This window comes from Arachis stenosperma, chromosome 3 (assembly GCF_014773155.1).
Source record: "Arachis stenosperma cultivar V10309 chromosome 3, arast.V10309.gnm1.PFL2, whole genome shotgun sequence".
NCBI classification, from domain to species: Eukaryota; Viridiplantae; Streptophyta; class Magnoliopsida; order Fabales; family Fabaceae; genus Arachis; species Arachis stenosperma.
In genome coordinates, this window is record NC_080379.1 from 162238440 (window position 1) to 162263270 (window position 24831).

At 33.4% G+C, this 24831-nt stretch overlaps 5 protein-coding genes and 1 non-coding gene across 9 annotated transcripts; 2 read left to right on the plus strand and 4 right to left on the minus strand.

Moving 5' to 3' along the window:
- Positions 1–852: 852 nt before the first annotated feature.
- LOC130968031 (protein PLASTID REDOX INSENSITIVE 2, chloroplastic-like) lies at positions 853–3455 on the minus strand. 2 transcript variants are annotated; one of them, XM_057893111.1, is made up of 4 exons: positions 3117–3455; positions 2916–3020; positions 1296–1506; positions 853–1197 (listed from the first exon to the last, which is right to left on the minus strand). In XM_057893111.1, exons 1-3 carry the CDS (start codon positions 3369–3371, stop codon positions 1312–1314), a joined length of 555 nt encoding a protein of 184 aa, XP_057749094.1. In that variant the 5' UTR covers positions 3372–3455; the 3' UTR covers positions 853–1197; positions 1296–1311. The 2 variants fall into 2 exon arrangements, with proteins under 2 accessions (XP_057749094.1, XP_057749093.1); XM_057893110.1 differs by having other exon boundaries at positions 853–1506.
- TRNAN-GUU (transfer RNA asparagine (anticodon GUU)) lies at positions 987–1060 on the plus strand. The gene has a single exon. It is a non-coding gene; the product is annotated as a tRNA-Asn (tRNA).
- Positions 3456–5777: 2322 nt separating the features above from the next.
- On the minus strand, positions 5778–8066 carry LOC130967988 (uncharacterized protein At4g14342). 2 transcript variants are annotated; one of them, XM_057893061.1, is made up of 4 exons: positions 7888–8066; positions 7552–7637; positions 7346–7469; positions 5778–6331 (listed from the first exon to the last, which is right to left on the minus strand). In XM_057893061.1, exons 1-4 carry the CDS (start codon positions 7891–7893, stop codon positions 6284–6286), a joined length of 264 nt encoding a protein of 87 aa, XP_057749044.1. In that variant the 5' UTR covers positions 7894–8066; the 3' UTR covers positions 5778–6283. The 2 variants fall into 2 exon arrangements, with proteins under 2 accessions (XP_057749044.1, XP_057749045.1); XM_057893062.1 differs by lacking the exon at positions 7888–8066 and having other exon boundaries at positions 7552–7643.
- A 546-nt stretch (positions 8067–8612) lies between these two features.
- LOC130970173 (probable inactive purple acid phosphatase 1) lies at positions 8613–13776 on the minus strand. The gene is made up of 13 exons (XM_057896166.1): positions 13568–13776; positions 13312–13488; positions 13045–13136; positions 12869–12938; positions 12636–12758; positions 12109–12201; positions 11766–11895; positions 11454–11535; positions 10784–10916; positions 10264–10469; positions 10050–10175; positions 9327–9636; positions 8613–9122 (listed from the first exon to the last, which is right to left on the minus strand). Exons 2-13 carry the CDS (start codon positions 13486–13488, stop codon positions 8817–8819), a joined length of 1848 nt encoding a protein of 615 aa, XP_057752149.1. The 5' UTR covers positions 13568–13776; the 3' UTR covers positions 8613–8816.
- A 1717-nt stretch (positions 13777–15493) lies between these two features.
- Positions 15494–17017, minus strand: LOC130970810 (LEAF RUST 10 DISEASE-RESISTANCE LOCUS RECEPTOR-LIKE PROTEIN KINASE-like 1.5). Its single transcript, XM_057897005.1, has 3 exons — positions 16204–17017; positions 15952–16008; positions 15494–15669 (listed from the first exon to the last, which is right to left on the minus strand). The coding sequence occupies exons 1-3, from the start codon at positions 17006–17008 to the stop codon at positions 15626–15628; spliced, it is 906 nt and encodes a 301-aa protein (XP_057752988.1). The 5' UTR covers positions 17009–17017; the 3' UTR covers positions 15494–15625.
- Positions 17018–19828: 2811 nt separating this feature from the next.
- Positions 19829–24773, plus strand: LOC130970839 (DEAD-box ATP-dependent RNA helicase 22). 2 transcript variants are annotated; one of them, XM_057897036.1, is made up of 8 exons: positions 19829–20200; positions 20825–21115; positions 21456–21569; positions 21669–22129; positions 22466–22793; positions 23612–23764; positions 24004–24055; positions 24201–24773. In XM_057897036.1, the coding sequence occupies exons 1-8, from the start codon at positions 19895–19897 to the stop codon at positions 24251–24253; spliced, it is 1758 nt and encodes a 585-aa protein (XP_057753019.1). In that variant the 5' UTR covers positions 19829–19894; the 3' UTR covers positions 24254–24773. The 2 variants fall into 2 exon arrangements, with proteins under 2 accessions (XP_057753019.1, XP_057753020.1); XM_057897037.1 differs by having other exon boundaries at positions 19830–20200; positions 21669–22102; positions 24201–24771.
- Positions 24774–24831: the final 58 nt, after the last annotated feature.

Sequence of the window (24831 nt, forward strand, 5' to 3'; positions counted from 1 at the left end):
ACGACGCTTGATTAGACGTAACCGTCAGAACCGAAGAGACACGGAAAGTCACGTCGGTTTCAGAAAATCACGTCGGTCCTCCAACAAGTCGACTACGATCCCGAGTAAAATACTCGAACCCAAGTCCTATAAAGATCTTGGGCTCAAGTAGGGGCACTGTTCCTACCCTGGCCCAATAATAAAGGCCCAGGTCCAAATAAAAGGCCTAATCCAGAGGATTGAGCCTTACTAAACACCAACCTTCACACTTAGAAGTCGGTGTCAAACCCGACTTACTCCCAAAAAGTCGGGACAGAGAATAGTTGGCAGATAAGCACTCATTCAAATGAGTAACTGCCCCTAAAATCTCTCTAACTACTTTAATCAAGCCATATCTTAACCTCCCTAAGATAATGGGACGGTTAACACCCTAAAAATATGGCACTACTCCAACGGTGGTTATTGGCTCACCACTACAAATACACTGACACCCCTCAGGTATCTCTAAGCCCAATACTCTCTAGACCTGCTCACACCCTTGCTAACTTAGGCATCGGAGTGTCTTTGCAGGTACCACCCCCCATTCACTCACGAGCACAAGTCGGAAGGAGGCTCCAACGTGCAAACTAGCTCGGAAGCCACCATCCACGGACGATTGGGCCAACCAAAGCCATCCATCTTATTAATCTCCGGTTACCCATCGTAACAACTTTGTTAATTAAAAAAATCTAAATACATAATTAATTAATAATAACAATTTTTAATATGAATATAAAAAATATTTGATATCCGAATAATATTATTATTGTTAAATTAATAACGGATCCCAATTCTCAAGCTAAAATGGGTTTTACGAACTTTGTTTTGGGCGGGCAAAGTAATCTTGAAACACTTCTATTTCCATGGTGGCGTAGTAGTACAGTTGATCAAAGTATATCTATCTCTATGGGAATAACTCTGCCTGATCTAGAATTTAAAAAATAAAAAATATTATTTTTGCATATATAGCTGGAGTAGCTCAGTTGGTTAGAGCGTGTGGCTGTTAACCACAAGGTCGAAGGTTCAAGCCCTTCTTCTAGCGATATTTTTTTTCCTGGTCAAAAGTAATATATTTCCTAATAGATATATCAAAAGCTTCATGCCCTCTTGCATAGAATTTCCCTACAATCATTCCACAAATACTATCTGCTGTCTTGTTTTTTGAGGTCCATCTTGAGTCTGGGAGAAAAATAAAATATCAAAACTGCTTATTTAGCTCCTACAACATAAGCATCTCAAACTCAGTTGTTAGAGAACTAAGTAATTGATTAACATACATGAAGAGGTACCCTCTTAGTTGCTATCACCGCCATTCCATTCCCTCCAGTCTTTGTCAACATTACTTTGGGCCCATTTTACAGCGGCACGTGCAGCTTGTGGTCCACCCGGCAGCCCCCGTTCGCTTACGGCATCAGCCATGTCAATGAATGGAACGACCAAGAGAGTCCCCGGACCTCCATACTCAGAATGTAAGAACGTGCTAAAAATCTGTTCAACTCAATCATTCAATGTGTTATTGCATAAGTCACAGCTTTCATTTACTATATCATATATCACTAATTAACTCGAGCACAAGAATAAAAGCACTGATACACAATGAAGATCCACAAGAATGAACTACCTTAACGAATCAAACACTTATCAGATTCATGTCATGCCAATGAACATAAAGAGTGCATCAAGTTAGCATTTGCAATGTTGTGTGACAATCAAATATGAAAGGCATTCAAGTTATTATCAACACTTCCTAATTCCAAGGACAAATAACATGGAAAATGGAAACATTTGACATAAAAACGGATAAAACTTCATCTGCTCCTTCATCTGTTCCTTTTTCCTGGTAGTTAAAATATCCTCGTGTAGTCAACTTTTAGGGGCTCGATTGTCCTAAAAGTATAGCCCTCTCATCACTCATCAGTGAAGAAAAGAAAAAAACAGAAATGCCACAAAGTAAACTACTAAACATTGATTTATCTAACCAGGCATTCCAAATCACTTCTAAATTCATTAGTTCCTTACGACCTCAGTACACATGTCAACCTGAATATATACCTCTCATCACTCATCACTCACCAGTGGAAAAATAACATTCAGAAATTCCACAGACTAAATAAACATAAAAAAGACTCCAACATAAGCATTAAAAAATTGACTTCAAAATTCAACATGTTCCCTTAGACCTTACTTCACATGCAGAGGTCACAGCACTCATCAATGAATGAAGGGGGGTAAGAAGGAAGAAAAAAAGAAAAAGGAAACCAGAAATGCCACAAAGCAGGGTCACAAGTTTGGCATGCTGAAAAATCAGAGTGATATGCTATACTCAATTAAAGTGAAAACTCAGGTGCAGTCGACTTCACGTGATGTTGATAGCTGAGAGTCGCTAGATGAAAATTTAGTCAAATTAATCAAATCATCTAACGACTCTCAGTTATCAACTTCACCTGAAGTCGACTGCACCTGAGTTTCCACCATCAATTAATCATTAACCTTATGAAACAGATCATGTGAACATACCGGGGCCGACTCATACCTCATGTCTCACACCCCATATGTAGTTATTTACACAAAACAGAACCCTTAATCTTATTCCTATTCCCTAAGGCTGTTTATGGTAGCCGAGACAAGACACATACAAATTTCCGTCTCTGGATTTTTGTCCTGCCCAGCTGCCAAACACTGCCTATCTTCACCATAGTCAAGGATAGGAGAACCTTCAAAAATGGGATCTTTCACAATACTAATACTAAGCTATTGCAACATGGACCATATACACAAACAGAACTCGGCACTTAACACAAACAAAAGAGCAAAATATCCATCAATAAAAATCTTGTGAGGAACCATGTTAGCTAGAGAAAAGTAAAATGGGGGGGGCATGAAGGAGGAAAATATACCTCGGTGCATACTCCCACAACTTCTTCAACCGATTCTCCATACGTGTCTTTCTTTGAAGGCTTTGAAAGCTTCTGCAGAAGGTGATTTCTGAACTTCTCTGTCTCCTGAAACAAACACAAACCAAAACAGGTACAAAAGAAGTGAATTTACCATTAAAATAAACTGAGCGAGCCCAAAAGAGTGGAAGGGAAAAAGCTCACGGCATCTGCAAATTCTGGAATAGGGTCGGGGAATTTGTACTCAGAAAAGCGGGTGGTGAGCCTATTAGGGGATGAACGTGGTAAAGTTGCGAACTTTTCGTTTGCAGAAGGAAACGAGAAACGTTGGTTGCTTCTGGGTGTGGTGCCACTTGTGAAGAAGCATAACGAACGCAACGATGGGAACGAAGAAGAAGAAGAAAAAGAAGGAGGAGGAGGGAAGAAAGGTGCAAGACACGTAGCAGTAGTGAAAGCCATGGTCTAAATTCTAAAGAACAAAGCTTTATCTCTGGTTTCTTTTTCCTAAGCTCAAATGTCTTGAGACTCGACTCACTGTTTTTCTCACAGATTCTTTTTATCTTTGGGAAAATTAGTGTGAAGGACCGTTAAGAAATTTTAATTATCAAAAGGGATCAATCATATTAAAATTATTAAAAAAATTAAATAGATATATTTTATTAAAGAAGAATTAACAAATAAGATTTAAAAAGATAAAATTATTCTATGATTTTTTTCATCATGTTCTTTGTTTTTTAATTTCTCCTCTTTTAACATTTTCATTAGGTCAATTTTATGGTGTCTTTTGTTTGGTGTCTAACTTTTGCCTAAATTACATTTTATAGTAATTTTAAAATATTTAAAAGTTTTTAACTTTTATACTTTTAAATTTAAAATTAATTATTTTACCTATTTTAGTCGTTAGACAATACTTTTTAGGCAGTATAACAAACACTTTTTCATTATTCCGGAATTTTTTCTTTCTCTTTTTTTGGTATATTTTCGTTTTTATTAACTTCATCTTTTTGTGCACAGATATTTTTGTTATACTTAGGTAGTTTTGTTCTGTTTTTATTATTGTTGGGACTCTTCTAATAAGTTCTTTTTCGTTTCTGAATTCTCCATAAATCTATTTTTTAGGTGTATTATGTAATTTTTGCCAAAATTATTAACTTTTTTTTGTTATAGAATTTAATAGATTTTGTGCTTTATTATTTGTTTAAATTGAATGAAAATATCTATGTTTACTTATTTGTCTATGATAAATAAAAAAAAGTATCATCAAAGATCTATATATACTGCATTGTAATTTTATTTTGCTATTGTAAAAAATAAGTAATTTGCTGTTACAAATTGAAATAGACACTCAACTAGAAACCAAAGCAGAATTCAGCTAATGTTTTGAAAGGTCTCTTATGTCCTTTGTTATGTTAAGGAAATTTAAAATTTTTAATCTCATATTCTGTATTTTGTTGTGTTTTGTTTTTTTTTTTTTTTGTATTGATAATCTTTATCCAAATTAAAAAACAGTCATGAAATTTGTATAATTTTATACTTTGTCTGATATCTATAATAGATTATAATTTGATAATTTTGTTTTCAAAATTCAAAAAATAAAAAATTTTTTAACATAAGAAAATACCCAAACAATCAATTATCATATAGTATATGCTTCTATTATTAGCCTAATTATTTTATTTTGAGTTTAATAGAATCTTATTCAGCTCATATCATCAAACGAGACTTCACTCTTATCTTAATAAAATCCTATTCAACTCATCATCAAACGAGTCTTTATTCTTATCTATTAATTGTTTCATTTTCATCTTATTTATGTATCTAGAACTTAGTTGTTATACTAACAAATTAAGAAATTTTTGGATAATATTGGAGATAATAAATATTCTAAGTCAAAATTTAAGCTCAACAATTTGTAAAACATACTAACTATGAGCAAAAACATACTAACTACACAACTAACTCAGATTTAAAGAAAATTTCTTGGTCTTAAATATGAATAAATTGGTGATCATGATTAGAAGTTAACTGCCTAGTGAAAAATACTAGTAAGCATTGACAATAGATAGAGTTTTCTTTAACTTTAGTGAAATTCTAAACTTGAATTGCTGCATGTATTTTATTAATAATGTTATATTTAATTTTCTTTTCAAATTGTGTAAACTTGTACACATTGTCAAGATATGCCAATGTCAATGTCAGTGTCATACTGAAGCTTTTTAGGTAGCTGAATCTGTGCAAGATAATACCAAGCCAAAAAATGATGATATTAAAATTAAAAATTTGAACTAAGGCTTGCTCAACTTCAACCTCAACGTTACTCGAAAAAATTCAGTGCACTAACATCATCTACTTGTATAGAAGTATAAGAAATAATAATATAAAAGCATTAGAGTTGTCTATCTTTAGCTAATGCATAAATATGCAAAAAATATGTATAAAATATTTGTCATTTATTTTGCTAGCTACTCCATGATAATATGCAAAAATACAATAATTTTTAATCCAAATTGAGAATTAAAAAATTTTTATTTAAAAATAAATTGACAATTAGGTCTTTAAAAATTTCAATTTCGATTAATTAGTTTGTAAAGAAAAAAAAATACTAATTTTGTTCTCCACGATAACAAACAGTTAACGGTAATGTTTATATATACCGTTAACTATTGTAATGCGTCTATTATTAAAAAATCGTCATATAGATAATAACTTTTGAAGTAAAACTTCACCTGTTTTTGTAAAATTTGTAATAAATAAAAAAAAGTTAATAAATATTAGATGAAAACTAAAAAGATAATAAATACTTTCCTATCCAAAACTACCTTGTTTCTATGTTCATATGGCAGCAATAAAACACACACCAGTATAGATAACAAAATACATAAGAAACCCTATTTCATTTTGTACTATCTATTGGTAAAAGGACATACACGTTCACCATTTATTATTATAAATGACCTAATTAATTTTTTTTATAGAACTAATTAATCTAAAATCGAAATCTTTGGGAATCTAAACTCATATTTAAATTAAAAAAAGTGCCTATTGCACTTTGCCTTCTAGATTCTACTATTCTCCTATGTCTTATAAGTATTCCTTTTCTTTTCTCATGCCAAACGCATACACAAGCTCATACAATTTATAAAGACCATCCTTTAAGCCAAACAAAAAAAAAAAAGCTAAACTCAACCTCTCAAGAGCCAATATTAGCTTGCATTTAACTAAATCTTAAGGATCTACAAGAAAGAGGAAGATGATTCAGTAACCTCTAACAACAACCATACGTTTTCAATCAGAATAACAGTACAATGATTTATCAAAGGCTACAAACTTTGTGATTAGCCCTTTCCCCTTTGTACCCCAGACGGAAATTCTCAATCTTCTTCTCTTTCCGGAGGGAGACCACAGGGTAGAAGCATTTTCTGCACACAAAGTGAATTCATCAATAAAACGAGCAAGAACTTCTACATCTACAATATGTAGCACACATGAAAAATTCGCACACCCAGCTCTCATACTATATAGTAACAATAAGCATAAAATATGCCTAATTAAACATACACTAAAATAATAAATATGCAATTGAAATTCCAAGTGCCAACTTTCCCAAATTGCTTGGCACAGCCTTTTGGAGGCATACAGTGTGTGATTCAAGATCCTAACTTTATATATATTCTTACGATCTAACTTTTTAAGAAATGAAAACTAGATGTATTCCATCTCATCCCCCATCTAGATGTCCATTCTCACCTCACAACTCAATCATTTCAACTTCTTCTAACATCAAGTTTACGATATAGTTCTACATATCAAGAAGATTACCAAAGAGAGAAGAAACTAGTAGCTTCACAATAAACACCTATGAACTGTAGATTTGAGAAACCAATTTCCAAGTTCTAACCAATATGAAATAAAAACAAAATATAAAGCAAGTAACACAAACATATAATCCTTAGAAGTCATAACTAGAGACCTATTGTTAAACAATGGCCACGACCATGTGCAGCACAAATGGAAGAACCTAGAGTGCGAAAAGTGTCGCTTGTCGGGAGCGGGGCTAATACTCCCATGAAAAAGCAAGAATAGATAATATTTTACCAAAATAAGAATTAAGTAGTATGATATTCTTCATATCCATCAGAACAAAATGTATATAGCAGTAACAACTATAACTTCTCATCAGCCCTATTCAAAACCTGTCTGGCCACGACATATCTGACTAAAACAACACTCATGCATACATCAAGAAATAAGAACTTGATCATCAAACAGGACAATAGATTTAACAAGCCAAATTGCAGATACAGGAACACAAGCATACTATAATCTACAATCTATATATCAAAAGGAATGGCAAAATAATAATAATTGAATCTTGCAATTAATAAGGTGACTGAAATAGAAAAAATAAAAAGAAAAAGATCTCAAAGTATAACCTGCATAAAGGTGTAGCGTTCTCTTCCAATGGATTCATTTTCAGCAATAGCAAAGTATGCAAGCAAAGGGTAGTGCCCAATATATGAAGCATAGCTATCACGCTGAATATTCACCGCCCACTCACTGCACATTCGAACAATAAATAAATAAATAAATAAATACCAAAAAAAAAGAGACTTTTTCCCCCTGAACAAAGAAATCTCACAATCTGTTCAAATCGGCATGCCCAGTTCCAACATATTTAGCTTGGAGATGCTCAAGTTGGGAATTGATGTTAAACCTATCACTTGCCTGCATAAAATCCCCCAAAAATTGAAAAAGGAATCATCGAACGTAGACTTCAGAAATTAATTTCGAAATGAAATTTACAAGAACTTGATTCTAATTTATTTACATAGAGCTTGAAAATAAGGGGAGAAAAAACAAATCTTTGCATTTGTTTGAGAGCATGAACTTAAGAAGAGAACAAAAGCATCGAAAGCTGAAGAGAAAAATTAGGGTTTTGAAGAAATTAGGAAGATGTGAGATTGAAGGTTCGTACCTGCATATTCCTTCTTCAGAAATTAGGAGCTACCTGTGTGTGTGAGAGAACAGAGATAGAGAGAGAAGTTGAGTTGCACTTGCACTCAAAGCTTTGAACTTGAAACTTGAAAGCTCTGGGGAAAATTAAAAAACGCGGTGTTTTACTTTTATCTATATATTATTGTTTCAGAAATATCATATTCCTCAGTTAATATTAAAAAATATAATTAAATCTTAAATTTTAGAAACATATTTTTTATTTCTAAAAATTTTAATTTTTACAAAATATTGATGTAACATTCTCAAATTATTATGAAACAAAAGCTCCTAGTCATAGGGCAAGGTCTCGATCACGGCTCTCATATTTTTCAACTTCTTTAATTTCTTCTTAAAAAACATTATTTTCGAAATTTTACAACAATTATAATTTGAATGTTGAGATTATAAGATTAAGCTTAACGTGGGTGTCCATCAGGATCAAAATATGCATATTAAGGTGGCACAATGTTATATTTCATTATACCATAATGATATGAACTCATAAACTTGATTGAAAAAACCATGTGAATGACATGAAAATTTGTTCGACAAAAAATACTAGATGTCCATAAGAATTTATTATTTTTGGCCAGTAATTAATTATTAATATTTAAAAATATAGACTAAAATATGTTGTTAAATTACTAGACTAAATAAATTTGATCAATAGCTAAAAATTATGATAAAAAACAATAAATTCTAATAACTGTATAATATTTCTCTTTGTTAGACACTAGAACAGCAACATTAGAGATATATACCACTTATATATATGCTCTACGTTGTTTACATAATTACAGTTCATATCAAGATGGGGTAACATCAACATGAGAATTTTATTGAACACTATTGAAGTGGAAAAAAGAAAGAAAGCAAATAAACATCTTTCTTTGGATTTAGATATTTAGATCAAGATGCCAGTGTTGTAGGTGAACAACCATCAACATTACAAGCCAAGATATCTCTATAATCCCTTGATATCTTAAAAGAATCGTAAACTTGGCCATCACTGCTCTTCTTGTACTCAAACAACAGGTTTGAATGGTCAAATGCTGTGAGTTTCACAAATCCGAAGTCATGGTCTTTGAAGATGCTCCATTTCGTGTTAATGGGAGCAAACTCAGCAAGGGATGCTCCTCCTCCTCCAACTACTACATGTATTGTCCCATTCAAGTTGCCTATGTAATTGTTTTTCTCTTTGTTGGTGCAGATATTCTGAAGCAAGAGTTAAATAAAAAAAATATATCGCCTTAATTTTTGAGTGAATAGAAAGTTGAACAAATTTCATTTTAAAAGTCTTTTTGTATCTGTTTTGAGATAGAAAGTTACCAAACATGCCTCAAAGGACAAGGTGAATCCTTGCGAATCAGAACTAATTGAACAAAGTGACATTACGAATCTATGAAATTAATGGAATACCTGGTATATTGGGCATGTTCTTTCATAGTTATGGACATGGCCATAGAAGGCTATATCAACCTTATACTTTTGCCATAGAACTTGAAGGTCTTCCCTCCCCATTGGTTCTTCAAACGAGCCTTCGGCTGCATAGAACCCGGCAGAAGAATAACCAAGTACCCTATGTGCAAGAAATATCAGCCATGGCTGTTTCTGTCTGTCAACAGTGGATAGGCACTTCTCAATGAACTCATATTGCTCTGTCCCTTTTCTCCAATCAAGTTCTGTGTGAGCTATGCAAAATCTGAACATGCCGTAGTCTATGGAGTACCTGGCAAAGAAATGCAATCTTCAAGGAGCTGGCATAATTTTTTATGTCTATGAACAATTCTGATTCAGATACTTGACTTGGAGAAGGATAATTAAGTTTTATTTGACGCAATACATGGCTATGGTAATTTGATATTTTAACTAAAGTTGCTACACACCTATATCTAAAAAACAGTTAGGAGTGAATCAACAACCTACCACAATCATCCTGAGTATGATATATGAAAAAGTTGAGACAAAGTAATGATCTGGCATCCTAGAAATCGTCCTAAACATTCTCTGAAATACTAAATGAAGTAAATTGTAGATACTGTTCATGTCTTGAAATCTTAAAAGACATTAAATTCTTCATTCATTTAGTAAGTAGGAGGATCTCTAAAGAAGATTCATCATTTCTTTTTCGGATATATTTACCAGAATTTTTCACGGTTCTCAGCGGGTACATAAAACATGCTCTGAGCAAGCACACCGCATTCACCACCTGAATCCATGCTCCCATAAAACGATCCAGATCCCGGCCAGTCGCGCTCATGGTTTCCACTAAAGGAACAAAGTAGAAGAAACTAAGATCAATGAGAAGTGTAGAAGATAAAGGATGCAACCTACTCACGATAATGACAAACCTTACCTTGCCGTCATATAAGGTACAGCTGAGGCAATTGGCTCAATCTGTGCAGTAAACTGGTCCCATTGTGAAAGGTATCCATTAGCATAGCATAGATCACCAATGTGGAAGACAATATCTATGTCCTTTAAGTCTTGAATAATTTGCTTAGTAGTGTTGAGTGAGCCAGGTTGGAAATTGTTGTACTCATTGGAGCCATCAGCTTCAGCCTGCTTGTGGTGTAATCAAATTAGAAGTTTATGTAATAATAATACAAATATCAAGCAAGACTGATGATATCTTTTCTTGCTGTATTATATTGACAGTGCCAATTATTCTTACTTTCACTACTCTGACAAAATCAGCCAAAGAAGTGTAAATCATCCCTATATAATTGTTTTCTTTGGATGAAATAGTGGAGAGAGAAGTGGTACAAGAGATAATATCAATCCGAATCTTAACGCAAATATGTAATATACATTTGTTCATAACTTCATATTTTATTTTCAGAACATGGTTAGAAACTAGAATTAAAGAAAATTACCTTGCCCATATCACCAAATATGACTACACGTTGCACGGAGTTTTGGCCAGGAAAAGGCGGTGACTTAAACTGATATTGTTCACTCCAAATTATTGTACCATTAAACAATTTATGCCCAAGCTTGTATATGTACCTGCAAGTGTGGATCATTCATACTAAATTTTTGCTAATAATAATAATAATAATGCTTTAGTATAGTGCAAAAGTACTAAGTATAGAGCACAAGCAACCTGCTGCAATGGATGAATGGACAAGATCATAATAAAGATATTACAGACACACTAAAGAGAATATTTATGGAGGATAACTTGATAGACTAACATAGGCAAAGGCCAACCAAGAGAATTCTATCATTAAGTATCAAAATCATAATGGTCTTTCTGATAATTTTTGTTCACAGAAAACAGTAGAGTTATTTATACATATAGCTAAACCCACCTAGTAGGAAAATAATTTTTTGTTGTATTATGTATAGCATCAATTTTAAAGAAATACTATCATATCCAATCCCATCATGTAATCCTATTTCTCCTGTAACTTAAAACTTATTCCCATAAAAGAAACATTTGATTAGCTTGGTTTTGTTTAGTCAACAACTGAAACACTGCAAGTCAATAAGATCAATTCTCATTCAAGCAATTTCATTACGCTCATACAAGACATGACATACACTTTGTTAGGCCACAACTCCTTCAGAAAGCCGGTGTGTATGAACCCAGGGTCACGCCATCCAACAGTCCTTGCAGGTGCACCTATATGTATAGATGAAAAACAATCATTTTGCTTTAAATTTTATCAATCATTTTATGTTAACAATCATTAGTAATTTCTAAACATTCTTTTAAAATGGGAAATATTATAATACTTATTGCAGTGAACCATGTTATTGATGATGAACACAGTTTTGTCGACCAAAATACCCATTTTCTAACTCTCTAGTGTCAAAATACAGGTAAAAATCACAACCAAAAGATTTGCATACCGCACATGGTATTGCGGTCAAAAGTCAGTGTCCCGGCAGGAGATTGGATGAGTTTCCCTCCTTTTGGTCCCCATTCAACAAAAGCCTCAGCTTCATTAATCCCATATCCACTAGTCCATGTTACTGTCATCTGTGTAAAGAATGTGTTAAAACTTCAAAACATAAGTAAGCTTTTGACAATCTAAGATATTTTGAATGTCACACACATAGATTGGCCCATTTGCTGATATATTTATTCAAAAGAGACGTTTCAAGTTGCAATAAGATATTCCATAAGAATAGTATCACAAGTTGGAAAAAGAAGATGACTTTTGAGATTTAATATGAAGGAGTTTAAACTTACTTTATCCCATGTTTTCCCTTGTGCTAATCGTGGATATACTGGAGCATTTGGATTGCTGAATGATACTTTGTTCGATACTGTAACAAGCTTTGGCTGTTCCAAAAGGAAAGGAAGAAATATAAAGTTCAGAACAAGATCTTCAGGCATAGAATTTATACATACAATTGCTTGAAATAAGTAAAAGTATAGTGACAAATATAAACCGCATGAAATAAAATCAAATTAACCAAGAACTATAGAAATATAAACATGGAATACATGGAGAAAAACTACATTCTTGGCTTGTTTCTCAATAGAATTTGCAGTAGAACTCAACATGGTGTATGTAAGCTTGTTTCAAATAAGAACTAATTCAAAGATATCCAACTCTAGAGTTAACTCATAAACACTTGCAAGTTTACAATTTGAGTTTCATGATTCAAGTTTACTTAGGCTCCACAAGTTTAGGCAAACTTTCGAGTTTGATAAAATTGACTAATCTTATTAAAACAAATAAACAAAAAATATAGTAGAGTTTAGGAGAATACATTTGTCAAGCCACCTGTGAAAAGAGCAAATGAGAAATCTGATCTTTGATTAATCAACTGAAGCTTCAAGTAACCTTTTCCTGATTTCTTATAATTGGGACTGGAGAAATTTGCATACTGATACTGGAAAAATAAAAAATAAAATAAAATAAAAAAGGAAAGAAAAAAAGTTATTGTTAAACATCTTTTAAGTCTTCTTTAGGCTAAAAAATGGATAAGGTTTCTGTGCAAACCTTGATAGGTGCAGAAGAACAGAACAATGGAGGACTGGTAAATTGATTTTCTGCAGGGCAGGTAGAAGCACTGGAAATTGTGCAAGAAAAGAGAATTCCAGTTAATGTAACTAAGCTCTTGAATCATGTAAGATATGATTATGTATGTTGCTAGATACCATGATGTACAAACCTACCTGAAATTTGCCGGAGAAAATACTCCAATCCAGTCATCCATTGTTGGTTTTGGATTATAGTACTGCAGTGTAACCCATTCTGTATTTTGTCCCTAAAAAAAAAAAAAAAAAAGTAGACTTCATCAATTTCTTGCACCAAACCTTGTATTTCATCACAAGCAAGATAAAAAGGCAGATACTGACTCAGCTAGAACTTTAAGCAAACATAAGATATGCATTGAAAAAATATAATTTTCGAATAGGTTGTGGATTCAAAGGGTATTATACCTTCAAGCCAAGGACACTAGGGTTGGCTTTGACATAAGCATTTTGATCAAGCTCAGATATTATATTATGAATGGCAACTTTAGAGAGTGGTTGATGCTCATCTGACACTACTACTTGTTGAAAGGTTGCAAGAATCAGCAGACACATAAACACCATTCTAGGCTCCTCCATCATCATCTGAAAAGAGCAACTACAGTAAATATAACTGAGAATTCCAAAAGCAAGAAAGGGGAAAAAAAAAAGGATCAAACTTTACCTACTAAAATTCAAGCCTCAAATTGATAACAACACTATAGTGAGTCAACAACCAATCCTCATTTTTTCTCTTATAAGGAGCAGAATCAAGCTGGAATTTAAGTTGAATAAAATGGGTATGAGATATAGAATGCAAAAAGCAACCTTTGGAGAAGGAATGACAGCTAAGTTTTCTTATCACTTCATTCACATATAATTGAGTATAAGTCATCCTTGTGTTTTCACACAATATATACATTTTGATTTAGGAATATCTGAAAAGAAGATTCTCTTCATTTGATTTCAATATGAAAGCCAATTCTATGACTATTATTTTTCTTCATTGACTTCACTTCATGAATCAAGATATTAAAAATATTTTCTTATAGATTTCTTTTAAATAAATAATTTAAATATTTTATTTATAGATATAGGTAATTTGTAGCATATTTATCAATTTTTATTTTTTTATTTATCTCGTTTATAGTGTAAACGAATTAAAATTGTTTATATCTCATTTACACTATAAACAAGATAAAACACGATTTTATTTGACATTACCTCGTTTGCAAACGAGATATATGAAATTTGAAAAAATACACCTATTTCATTTACAATGTAAGATAATATATATAAAAAATAAAAATTAATAAATATGTTATAAATTACTTATATCTGTAAATAAAATATTTAAATTATTTATTTAAAAAAAATCCTTTTTTTTCCTACTTGATTTAATATTTAGAGAACGTTTAAGAATATTTTTACAATACTTTATATAAATCATAAATATGGTGGTTACCATCGACATTTGGCAGGCTACATTTGCTTAGATCCGAACTTTGAGCTGCAAGTCCATGATTTTTTTTTTTAAATAAAAACAAAGAATATATAGTATTTTACTTGTTCATTCTTGACCCCAATAAAAAAATCTACTTCTTGGAGTTTACATCGAAATTAAAACTTAAAATGGATACTACCTAGGAAGGTTGTTTAGTAGGAATAGACAAGTTACTAACAATTTGGCAATGGATGGATTTGAATTGTTACTAAAAACATGTCTTTTATATCTTATTTTTAGTGTCTTATTTTGTTCTATTTTTAAAATCAAAACGCAGTCTTAATAACAATGTGTGATAATCGTAGTCGAGTATATGAAGTTTAATTTAGTCTTACCCCATGAATCTAAAGAGCATGTTGCTGTTGTCACCTTAGAATGCAAATATCAAACTGCTGTAAAGTGAATCCCATATGTAATCCTACGTCAAAATCATCATTATATTTGACATTTATCAAAGGGACAGAACACTTTAGTACTATATTATTTCAATTTTTCAACACATTCAAGTTCTTAACAAGCTAGGATATTTCAAGTTTGGGGTAGGGGACACAACTCACAGCTAAGATCCAAGGTAAAAAAGAAAAGGATTTTTTTTTTCAGGCTTTCACATTATATGTTGATAATCATTTTATTATCTTTAACTTTTAGTGTGCACTAATATTTTAATATTCAAATTATTTCTTTTATCATTAATTGTGTATTTATTTGATGAATTTGGATCTTCTAAATTTTGAACTTTTATTTTAGAAAGTAAAGTGTGATCTCCCATTTTTGATGGTTTCTCTCTCATATTTATTCTTAGTCCTACCTATAAAATAAATAGTAAAAAATTACACTTTATTCTTAAAAGTAAAATTCAAAATTTAAAAGATTCAAATCCTTATTTAATTGAGCTAGCCACTATATTGAGTATATTCCATTCTTTATAACTTACTTTATCATTCTCTTATGGTATAAAAAACAAATTTTTATATTCCCTCACTATTTCCTCACTTGTTATCAATTATTTTTAATACAAAAAAATAAAAAAATAAACAAAATGAAGCACAAATTAAAATATTCTATTCAATCCAACATCTATGAATTAAAAACAGATGCTTGCTTGCCATTTCAATTTGATATAAATTACATATATTTGGCCCTATCTGTGCTTTAGAGTCAAATAAACAAAATGAAGCACTAATTAAAATGGTAAGACATGTTTCTTCTTCATTCCTTAGCCCTTTATTTGTTTTGTCACTATCTGCATTGGAGGAGTAAAAACATCCAAGACATTACAAGTCCTGCAGAAACATCATCCAGCCACACCAATTAATAACTTACTTCAGTGAACACAAGATAATTAAGAAGAGTGAATATTCCCATACATCTATACTTATATGGTGTATGCAAATTATTCCATATACATTCTGCAGACAAGTGTAAACTAACTTGAATGAGTATGAGTTACAACAAGAGAGAACAATTCTGATGTTATAGGGAAAAAAATAGAATAAAAGAGAGCTGAAGAAAGAGAAACAAAATAGTTGATACTTCATAGGAAGACAAGTAATATCAATCTTTACCTCCAATAGTCAACATGGTTTGAATTTTCAGTCCCATTGTCCCACTTAAAGCATTTCCTATTCAAATGAAATAATTAAATATCAAGCAAACAAGGATTGTAAAGAAATTGCACACATGGAGTAGTACAAATAGTGAAGAACTACTACTATTTTTTGTTAGTTTTTGATACATTAAAAAAAAATTATGTATCTAGATACATTGATTAAACATTAAAGTAACTCTCAAAACTACTTGCAATGAAGAGTACTAACCTTGTCCAAAACAATTGGTGGTGGTGTTAACACCATTGTTGCAAACACAAGAGAATGATTCATCCAAACTAGCAAACCCACAAAAGCCTCCACTTGCTTCACAATCTTTACAGGCATCACTATAATTATAAGAATCATTATAATTCAATGATACCCCAAACTTCCACTTCATGGGGTCCCCTTCATCTCCAAACTCATAAACAGAAGCATAAGAAGAGCATTGAAGCTTTGGAAGGTCCAAACTGTATCCCAACCCAATTCCAGTAGGGTAGTCATATACACAACATGTTGATATTGGTGCATTCTGTGGCAGCCCAATCCCTGTCACTCCTCTGCATGAATACATCCCTCTACAAACCCGGGAGCCGGATCCTGTGTCGCAGAAGTCTTCCCTCGAATCGAACATGGGAGAGGTGGTGGAGCAGCCAAGGAGGACAAAGATGTTCTCCTTGGCCAATGTGAATGGTGTGTCATCACCTAAGGTAAAGCTACCAGAGTTTTGCATCTCAGTGCAATTTGACATCAAAGGGTCTATGATTATAACTGTGCTGCTTGCATAGTCTATTGAGGAAACTGTGTAGGCATTATTATTGCTGCTGGTGGTTCTTGTTGATGAGTAGTATTCAAGAGTTCCAAGGTTGCATTTCATGTGCTTAGAGAATGCAGGGTGGCCACAACCATAGGCAGTGCCAAAAGGGTATCTTATTGGCATTGTGCCACATGTGGTTTGGCATGTTGGTGTTGCAGAAGAGCCCTTCTGAACCAACAATATATGAATGCTGAATAGGAGAAGAACTGATGACATTATTGAAGTGTTTTTGCAGAGTATATTTATTATGGCTTCTCTCTTCTTTGGTCATTCATATATATGATGTTAATTGAGGATATTCTTTTCCTTTTTGGTGGAATTGTTATTATTACTTTCAAACAACTATTTTCTTTTTCTTCCTAAAAAGAAGAGACCTGTTATTATTAGACAGCAAATCAGCAATATTATTAGTATAGTGCATTGTTTTTTTACTAAGGAAGTAGGATTTAGGAGTGAGCATATAGACTTTAGTTTTAGACTTTTAGGCTCAAAGAAAGAAAGAAAGAAAGGATGCTATTGATTCATGTGCATCTGTAAAATCTGTGTGTACTGCGACCCGTGTTGAATATCCACAACAAAATGCTTGGCCTACCATGTGAAAAATAAAAAATTGTTGACTTTGTATAACTCAATGGAAGGTGTTTTAGCAAAGACTAAAACTTTGTTGTAACTCCCAAATTGAAATAACATCTCAATCTCTATTATATTTGCTTTATTGATAGAACATGTCATAAAAAGTGGAGGAACCGAGGAAGTATTTTAAAATTGAGAGTATATGTACATTTTGGTCCTCAATAAATTTTGGATCGAGAGTATATACCCATTTTGGTCCTCAACAAATTTCGGACCAGACACTTTAGTTCTCAACTAAAATTAATTACTCGATTGGTCCCTAATAATTAATTCCGTCAGTCACTTAAGTCCTTGGCTCAATCAACTCTAACTGAAGATAAAATGGTCATTGACAGCTCTAACAGGAGACAAAATAATCCCTAACAACTCTAACAAGGGACAAAATGATCCCTTACCCCATTATTCGAAAACGACGTTATTCTTCCCCAATTTCTATCATATCTCGCATAACCCTAACATTTATACTCTCCTTCTTTACCTTCACAGTCTTCTTTTCCATCTTTTCCTTCCTTCTCTTTAGCTCCAATATTAAGCCATGGTGTAATTGCCACACGTGTCGCACCTACCTCAACATGTCATAGACCACACTCTTCCTAAATCTCTATGACTAGTATATCCACCTCCTCTGCACTTCACCCACTAGAAGCATCTACTTCAACGTTTTCGATAACATCACCTCTAACCCCGATAACGTCCACGACATTTTCAAGACTAAGTTCCACAACTACCCCAAGGGCACGCCTTTCTCCACTCTTCGGCAAGCAATATAGATTGTTGGATATTAGGACATCATGAGAAGATTATCCTTCGACATCATATGCAAATTCTCATTTGAAATAGATACTGAGTGCTTCATTCCTTCTTTTCCAGAGTCCAAGTTGGTAGACAGTTTCAACCTCGCATCCAAGCTATCAGTACAACGAGCAATATCGCCGTTGCCGCTCATATGAAAACTAAAGCGATTACTGAACATTGGGTCGGAGAAGAAGCTGAAGGAAGTGATTGGAGTGGTGGACAATGTGATCATGGAGATGATAGGGCAGAGGAGAAGGGAGATGGCAACAACGATGACGGCTCTTAACAAATCAGATTTGCTGTCTAGATTCATGGGATCCATCGAAGACGACAAGTGGTTGAGAGATATAGTCATTAGTTTCTTGAGTATGAATTGGTTGAGAACAAGTTGAGAATCTTTTCTCTTGTGAACATTGAAGTTGTAGAGTGTGCATTGTGTAGCTTGAAGTTACCGTGTTAGACTGTTAGTGTTATGCAAGATATGATAGAAATTGAGAGAGAACAATGTCATTTTCGAACAAAGGAGATCAGGGACTATTTTGTTCCATGTTAGAGTTGTCACCGTTAGAGTTAATGGAATAGAGGGCCTAAGGCTGCATTTGTTTACATAGACAGGACACTGAGACACAAAATCATGTTTGATAGAGGGGACATGGACCAGAGACATTGAATTAGTGTATTTTGTGTCCATCCTGACAGAAAGGACACATGCACATTAACAAGGGACACGACTTATTTTTCATTTTTTTTCTCATTATTTTTGTTAATTTTTTATAATTATATTTTTTATTATTATATTTTTCATCTCAAATTTTTTGAATGAAAAAAATGAAAATAAATTAGATTTTTATAATTTGTTCTAGTTTATCACCAAATAGAATACAAGAAGACAAAATTTTGTGTCTCTATCCATCAGTGTCGTGTCCTGTCCTATTTTCAGTGTCTTGTCCTGTCATGTTCTAAAAAAACAAACACAGCCTAAGTGACTGATGGAGTTAATTGTTAGGGACCAATCGAGTAATTAATTTTAGTTGGGGACTAAAGTGTCTGATCTAAAATTCTTTAAAGACCAAAATGATTATATACTCTAAAATTGATCATTTTTCTCTTATCAAATTTAAAATAAAATCAATTTTTTTAAGAAAATAAGTATATCAGAACAAGAATTGTGTTCAAATTCATTGATTAACTAATCTATCAAAATATTCAAAATTATAATTATTATGAACGAGACTTAATTTAGGAGCATAGATTAATTTAATTTTTAAGTGTATTGACTATTGTCAAATATATTACTGTTATATTATTTTTATGGTTAAATTAGTGAAATTAATGAGTATTAGTATGCTTATTAATTTATCTTTTTATAAATTAAATAGGTAAATATATATTTAGAGTGAAAGTTTTCATAGAGTGATCTAGATGAAGGAATACAAAAAAAATTCACTTATATAATAAATAAGAATTAAAAAAAATATAGGTGGGATAATAGTCTAATAGATGTAATTTTTAACAGAAATTATTTTCAACCGTTAGATTAAACTTCAATGCGAATCAACGGTAAGAAAGACATGACCATAATAACGAAACCATGAAGACGAGAAGCTATGCCTATGAAATTGGAAGTGCAGCGAAACAAAGCTTCCATTTTGCAGCGAGCAAGAGAGAACCACAATGATTCTAGCACGTTCCGCTTTGAATTTGATGCTCCATCTCCACAATCCTCAAACTCCCTTCCAATTCTTCAACCACCGTGCTTCCACTTTTCTTCTCCGCACCACCACCACTTCTCTCCTCAAAGCTCGCTTCTTTTCTTCAACCCCTGTAGCAGCAACAGCAGCGTCATCATCTGCGCAAAGTTCAGAGTGTAGAGACACTTTCTTTGCTGAGGATAACGTTTCGTGGAGCTCACTTGGTCTCTCTGATACCCTTTCTCGTGCTCTCTCTAACATTGGCCTCAGTAGACCCTCTCTCGTTCAGGTCCCTTTTCTAGTTTTAACACTTATCACGATGCCCCTTTTTCGAATTATGGTGCCCTATGTGATTTTCTAGGAGATTGAATGAACCATTATATATATATATATTAAAAGAAGTTTTTTTTTTTTTTTTGTTGTTCTTGTCCTTAAGGTGTTTGTGAAAATGCTAATGACATAAAACGAAATCCAAACTCAGTTGCAATGTCAATATTCTGTCTTCGGCGTGGCAGCAGAGTGAAGAGTAGTGTGTAATTGTGTAGTGCAAGAAAAGAGAGAGAGCATAAATTGAAACTCCTTCTGATATTAGTCATATTACTAATCAGTTTTATGTCTAATAATACAATATAAGGTTTGCTTTATGAAGAGTAATGAGGAAAGACACATAACAGATGCTGTCATTAGTAACAGAAAATAACAGAATGAAAAGTGAAAACCAATAATGAAACTATGCCAAATAACCTATATCTACACCTACTCTCTTCATGCTGTCTTAAACCAAACTGTGAATTAGGATGCTGCCTGTATTGCAAGCTGATAACTAGTTTTACGGCTTCAATTTAGTTTTATCTGCATTACATGCTATTGCTTATGATGTGTGCTTTGTTGATAAATAATTCTGTGGGTTCAGGCTTCTTCAATACCATCTGTGTTTTCTGGAAAGGATGTGATTATTGCAGCAGAGACCGGCAGTGGTAAAACATACAGTTATCTAGTTCCTCTATTTGATAAGCTAAGGGACACCCATGAACATTCTCAACACAATGTATCTGATCAAGAAGTTCCTCTGCGCCAAAAGAATGTTTTCCTCGTTCTTTGTCCAAATGTACAGCTTTGCGAGCAGGTAGTCAGGATGGCTAATAGTCTATGTGGAGACAATGGTGAACCAATTGTTAGCGTGGCAGCAATTTGTGGCAGACAGGTAGTGATGCATTAGCTTGTTAATTTTAAATATATTGTATTTCAGGTTGTAGTTGCTTTAGGGTTTTAGGTCAAGCTGTATTAATGACTTGAGTTTTAAATCTTCAGTTTTAATGACTTGAGTGTTGACATTGTACACAATAAGACACTATGCGTTGTCTGTGATCTATCTAGCTGATCCTACTTGGTGGAACATGGTTTGATTGTATTTCAGGTTATAAATTTATGAAGTTGGTTATATGGAATTTGTGTTCTGATACAGTACATGCTTGGTTGTTTCTATACACACGTTTTAATAGTCTGATTTATTATACGGAGAAATTTTTCTCTTTTTGATGCAGGGATGGCCAATTCGTGAGCCTGATATAATTGTGACAACACCTGCTGCCCTTCTGAATTATGTAGACACTGATAGAAGCCGCCGCATGGAATTTATGCGTGGTGTTAAATATGTGGTATCTTTCTTGTTTTATGATTTTATATACCTATTCTGTTCTAGTAAACTATGAGTTGAATTTAATTATAACTGTATGTTTTCTATTTCTAACTGGCAGGTCTTCGATGAAGCTGATATGCTTCTTTGTGGGAGCTTCCAGAATAAAGTGATCCGCCTGCTAAACTTGCTTCGCTTTGATGAAAAGCTCTTGTCCCGTGCAAAAGAATCAACAGGAGATTTACCAGAGAAACCAGAATCTTCCTTGTCAGCAGATGATGCTTTGGAAGATGAAGAGGAACATCCTCCCGAGGCCATGTCAGAAGAGGATGATGATACTCCTGAGGATATTGTTGATACTAATAATGAAGCTAAATCTGTTAAACAAAAAGACTGGAGGAGGGTCAGGAAAACTTATAAGCGCAGTAAACAGTATATTTTTGTTGCAGCTACACTTCCTGTTAATGGAAAGAAAACAGCTGGAGCAATGTTGAAACATATGTTTCCTGATGCTACGTGGGTTAGCGGAAACTATCTTCATTGTCACAATCCAAGGTGCTTCAATTTCCCCTCAAATTTCTGGTGATTACATTTTTTTTGCCCCCTCTTTGTTACTCAGCTGAAATAATGTCATGTACATCAAAGTACTCAGGATAGTAAAGTTTGTTAACTAACACCATTATAGTTAGCATTTAAGATAAGATGATCAAGTCATCACTTTTCTTCTTTGGAAAAGAAAATTTTGGCTTCACAATCAAGGCACAAAGTATTATAATGTCATGCTTTCTCTGTTGAGAATCATATGATGTATATTTAGTGATATTTTGGAATATCTAAGCTGTCATGGCCTGCTGATAAATATTGTTCCTGTTTTTGCATTTCTATTTAGATTCGTTATTGTGGCTTTTCAAATTTTAGGTTGGAGCAAAGATGGGTTGAAGTTACGGTCGAGTCGCAGGTTGATCAACTCATAAAGGCTGTGCGTCATCCCTTCAAGCCAACAGATCTGGATAATGCTGGTGGCATCCAGAGAACAATGGTGTTTGCCAACACTGTTGAGGCTGTTGAAGCTGTGGCAAAGATATTGCTCCGATGTGGGATTGAGTGTTTACGCTATCATAAGAATTGCACATTGGAGGAGCGAGCGCAGGCCTTGGTTGAATTTGAAGAGAAAGGTGGTGTTCTTGTATGTACCGATGCAGCTGCTCGTGGTGTGGATATTCCTAATGTATTACATGTTATTCAGGTGCCTTTTTCTTTTACTATAGTTTAAAGTTTCATGTTCAGTTATTTTCTAATTTGTGGATTGCCAGAAAACTATGTATGTTCTAGCCTTAGGTTTCAATTCAAAATAAGGAGAATTCGAGATCAGTTCCAGTAGGATGACCAAATGGAAGCATTGAAGTATATGCACAAAATCAATATAACGCGTATAATATTAACATGATGGAAATAAATCTTTCCATCCAAGCAACCTCACAACCTTTTTCATGAAGACAACTCGTTAGTTGCTTCATGAAACACCAATCGATATCCTTTCCTTTCATAGTCCATATTTTGAGATTAGATTATGCATGACAAACAAGGTGCAAGGAAAATTGCATTTTGAATTCATGGTTTTTATGCAATGGTTTTGTTCAATGCAAGTGGTAAGTTTGTAATGAAAAGGAGCATTTTTGTGATGGAATAGAGTGAAGTATGTCAAAGAAGTGAATAAAGGTAAGTAACCACTGTAGATGTGAACAGAGTTAATAGATCTATTTTGTGCTTGAGGCCAAACTCCTTTAGGAACCCCGAAAAATAATAGTGCTATAACAGTAATAATACAGAAGATTGAGTGAAATGGTAATTTACTTGAGCTTTTAAGACCTTGAGTGAGAAGGGACTGATACAATATGGTAATGAAGAAATCATTCAAGTCAAGCTATTAAAAAAATTTAAAAACCAATATCAAATGTTCACAAATGCTTTTATTGTCTTTTTCTGTTTTAATGTTAATTTTTCGTTGGTGTTATGATTTATTGTATGTTGGTGTTCACTGTTGCTGTTGTGCATTCATTTCAGGCAGATTTTGCTACTTCTGCCGTGGACTTTCTGCACAGGGTTGGTCGTACAGCTAGAGCTGGTCAATTCGGACTCGTTACTAGCATGTATACTGAATCCAACAAGGAGCTTGTTCGTGCCGTTCGTCGAGCTGGAGAACTTGCTCAACCTGTGGTAAATTTTGAAACCATAATCCTTGGCAAGCGCACATAGATGTGATTTATTTTTAGAAAAACATAATAATTTTCTAATGCTAAATTTGGATCTTCAATTACTTCTACAGTTAATGCTGGTCATGTATGACAATAAAAACCAATGATGGACTATAAATAATTCAGTGTATAAGTTCGAATTGCACATGACATTTGATGGATTCCAAAAATTTGCAGTAATAGCTCTCAATTTTACTGCAGGAGGCGGCATTTAGCAGGAAAAGAAGCTTCCGTAACAAACTCAAAAAGAGCGGTAAAAGTTTATTTATCTCCAGAAAGCTTTTATAGAAATGCATTTGAATCATGGATCAGCTACTATGCAAGCTTCTTAGAGAGATTCAAATTGCTAATGGGGTGTGTCTAACTTGACCAAATTGTCATTTTTGTATTTGTAGCAGGTGCTAGCAAAGTCAGAGATTCAGAAACTATTAAAGAGAGTGTCGTAGCATGATAATAATGCAAAGGCCATGTGATACTCAATATCTAAAACAGCAAGCACCAATGAAGTTCCTTTAAAGTTTAATGTGTCATATGGCTGCATGCCTCAAGAGTAAATGCCACACATGCATGCAGCACCTATTGAAGAATCCCTACCAGCTTCTTGGGAATTACAAAGTTAACCTTGAACTCCCATCCAACGAGTTTAATCAATGCAAGACTTTATTGGGATCCATATTGTGGTCAACTGGTCATTCATAATGAGGAAAGAAAAGTGTCTATTGATCAATTCTAGTTTTGTGGAATGACCAAATATTTCCGCCATTTTTGTTGTGTTTACTGTTTAGCAAGTAGTGGGAAGCAGTCTTTCATGTATTGCTATACTTTCCTTAATAATGTAAATCATGAAGCGTTTGTTTTTGTTAATCACTGATTGTAACTCATATAGTATTGTGGATACAAATAAGGTGGCAATTGAAGGAAAACACTGGTGTAAAAAGTAAAAATTATACTAGAAAGCAGCAAAAGCAGCAGAATTTTGCGGCTTTTGATTGTTTAATTAGTTTTTTCAGGTGATGCATAATCCAATTC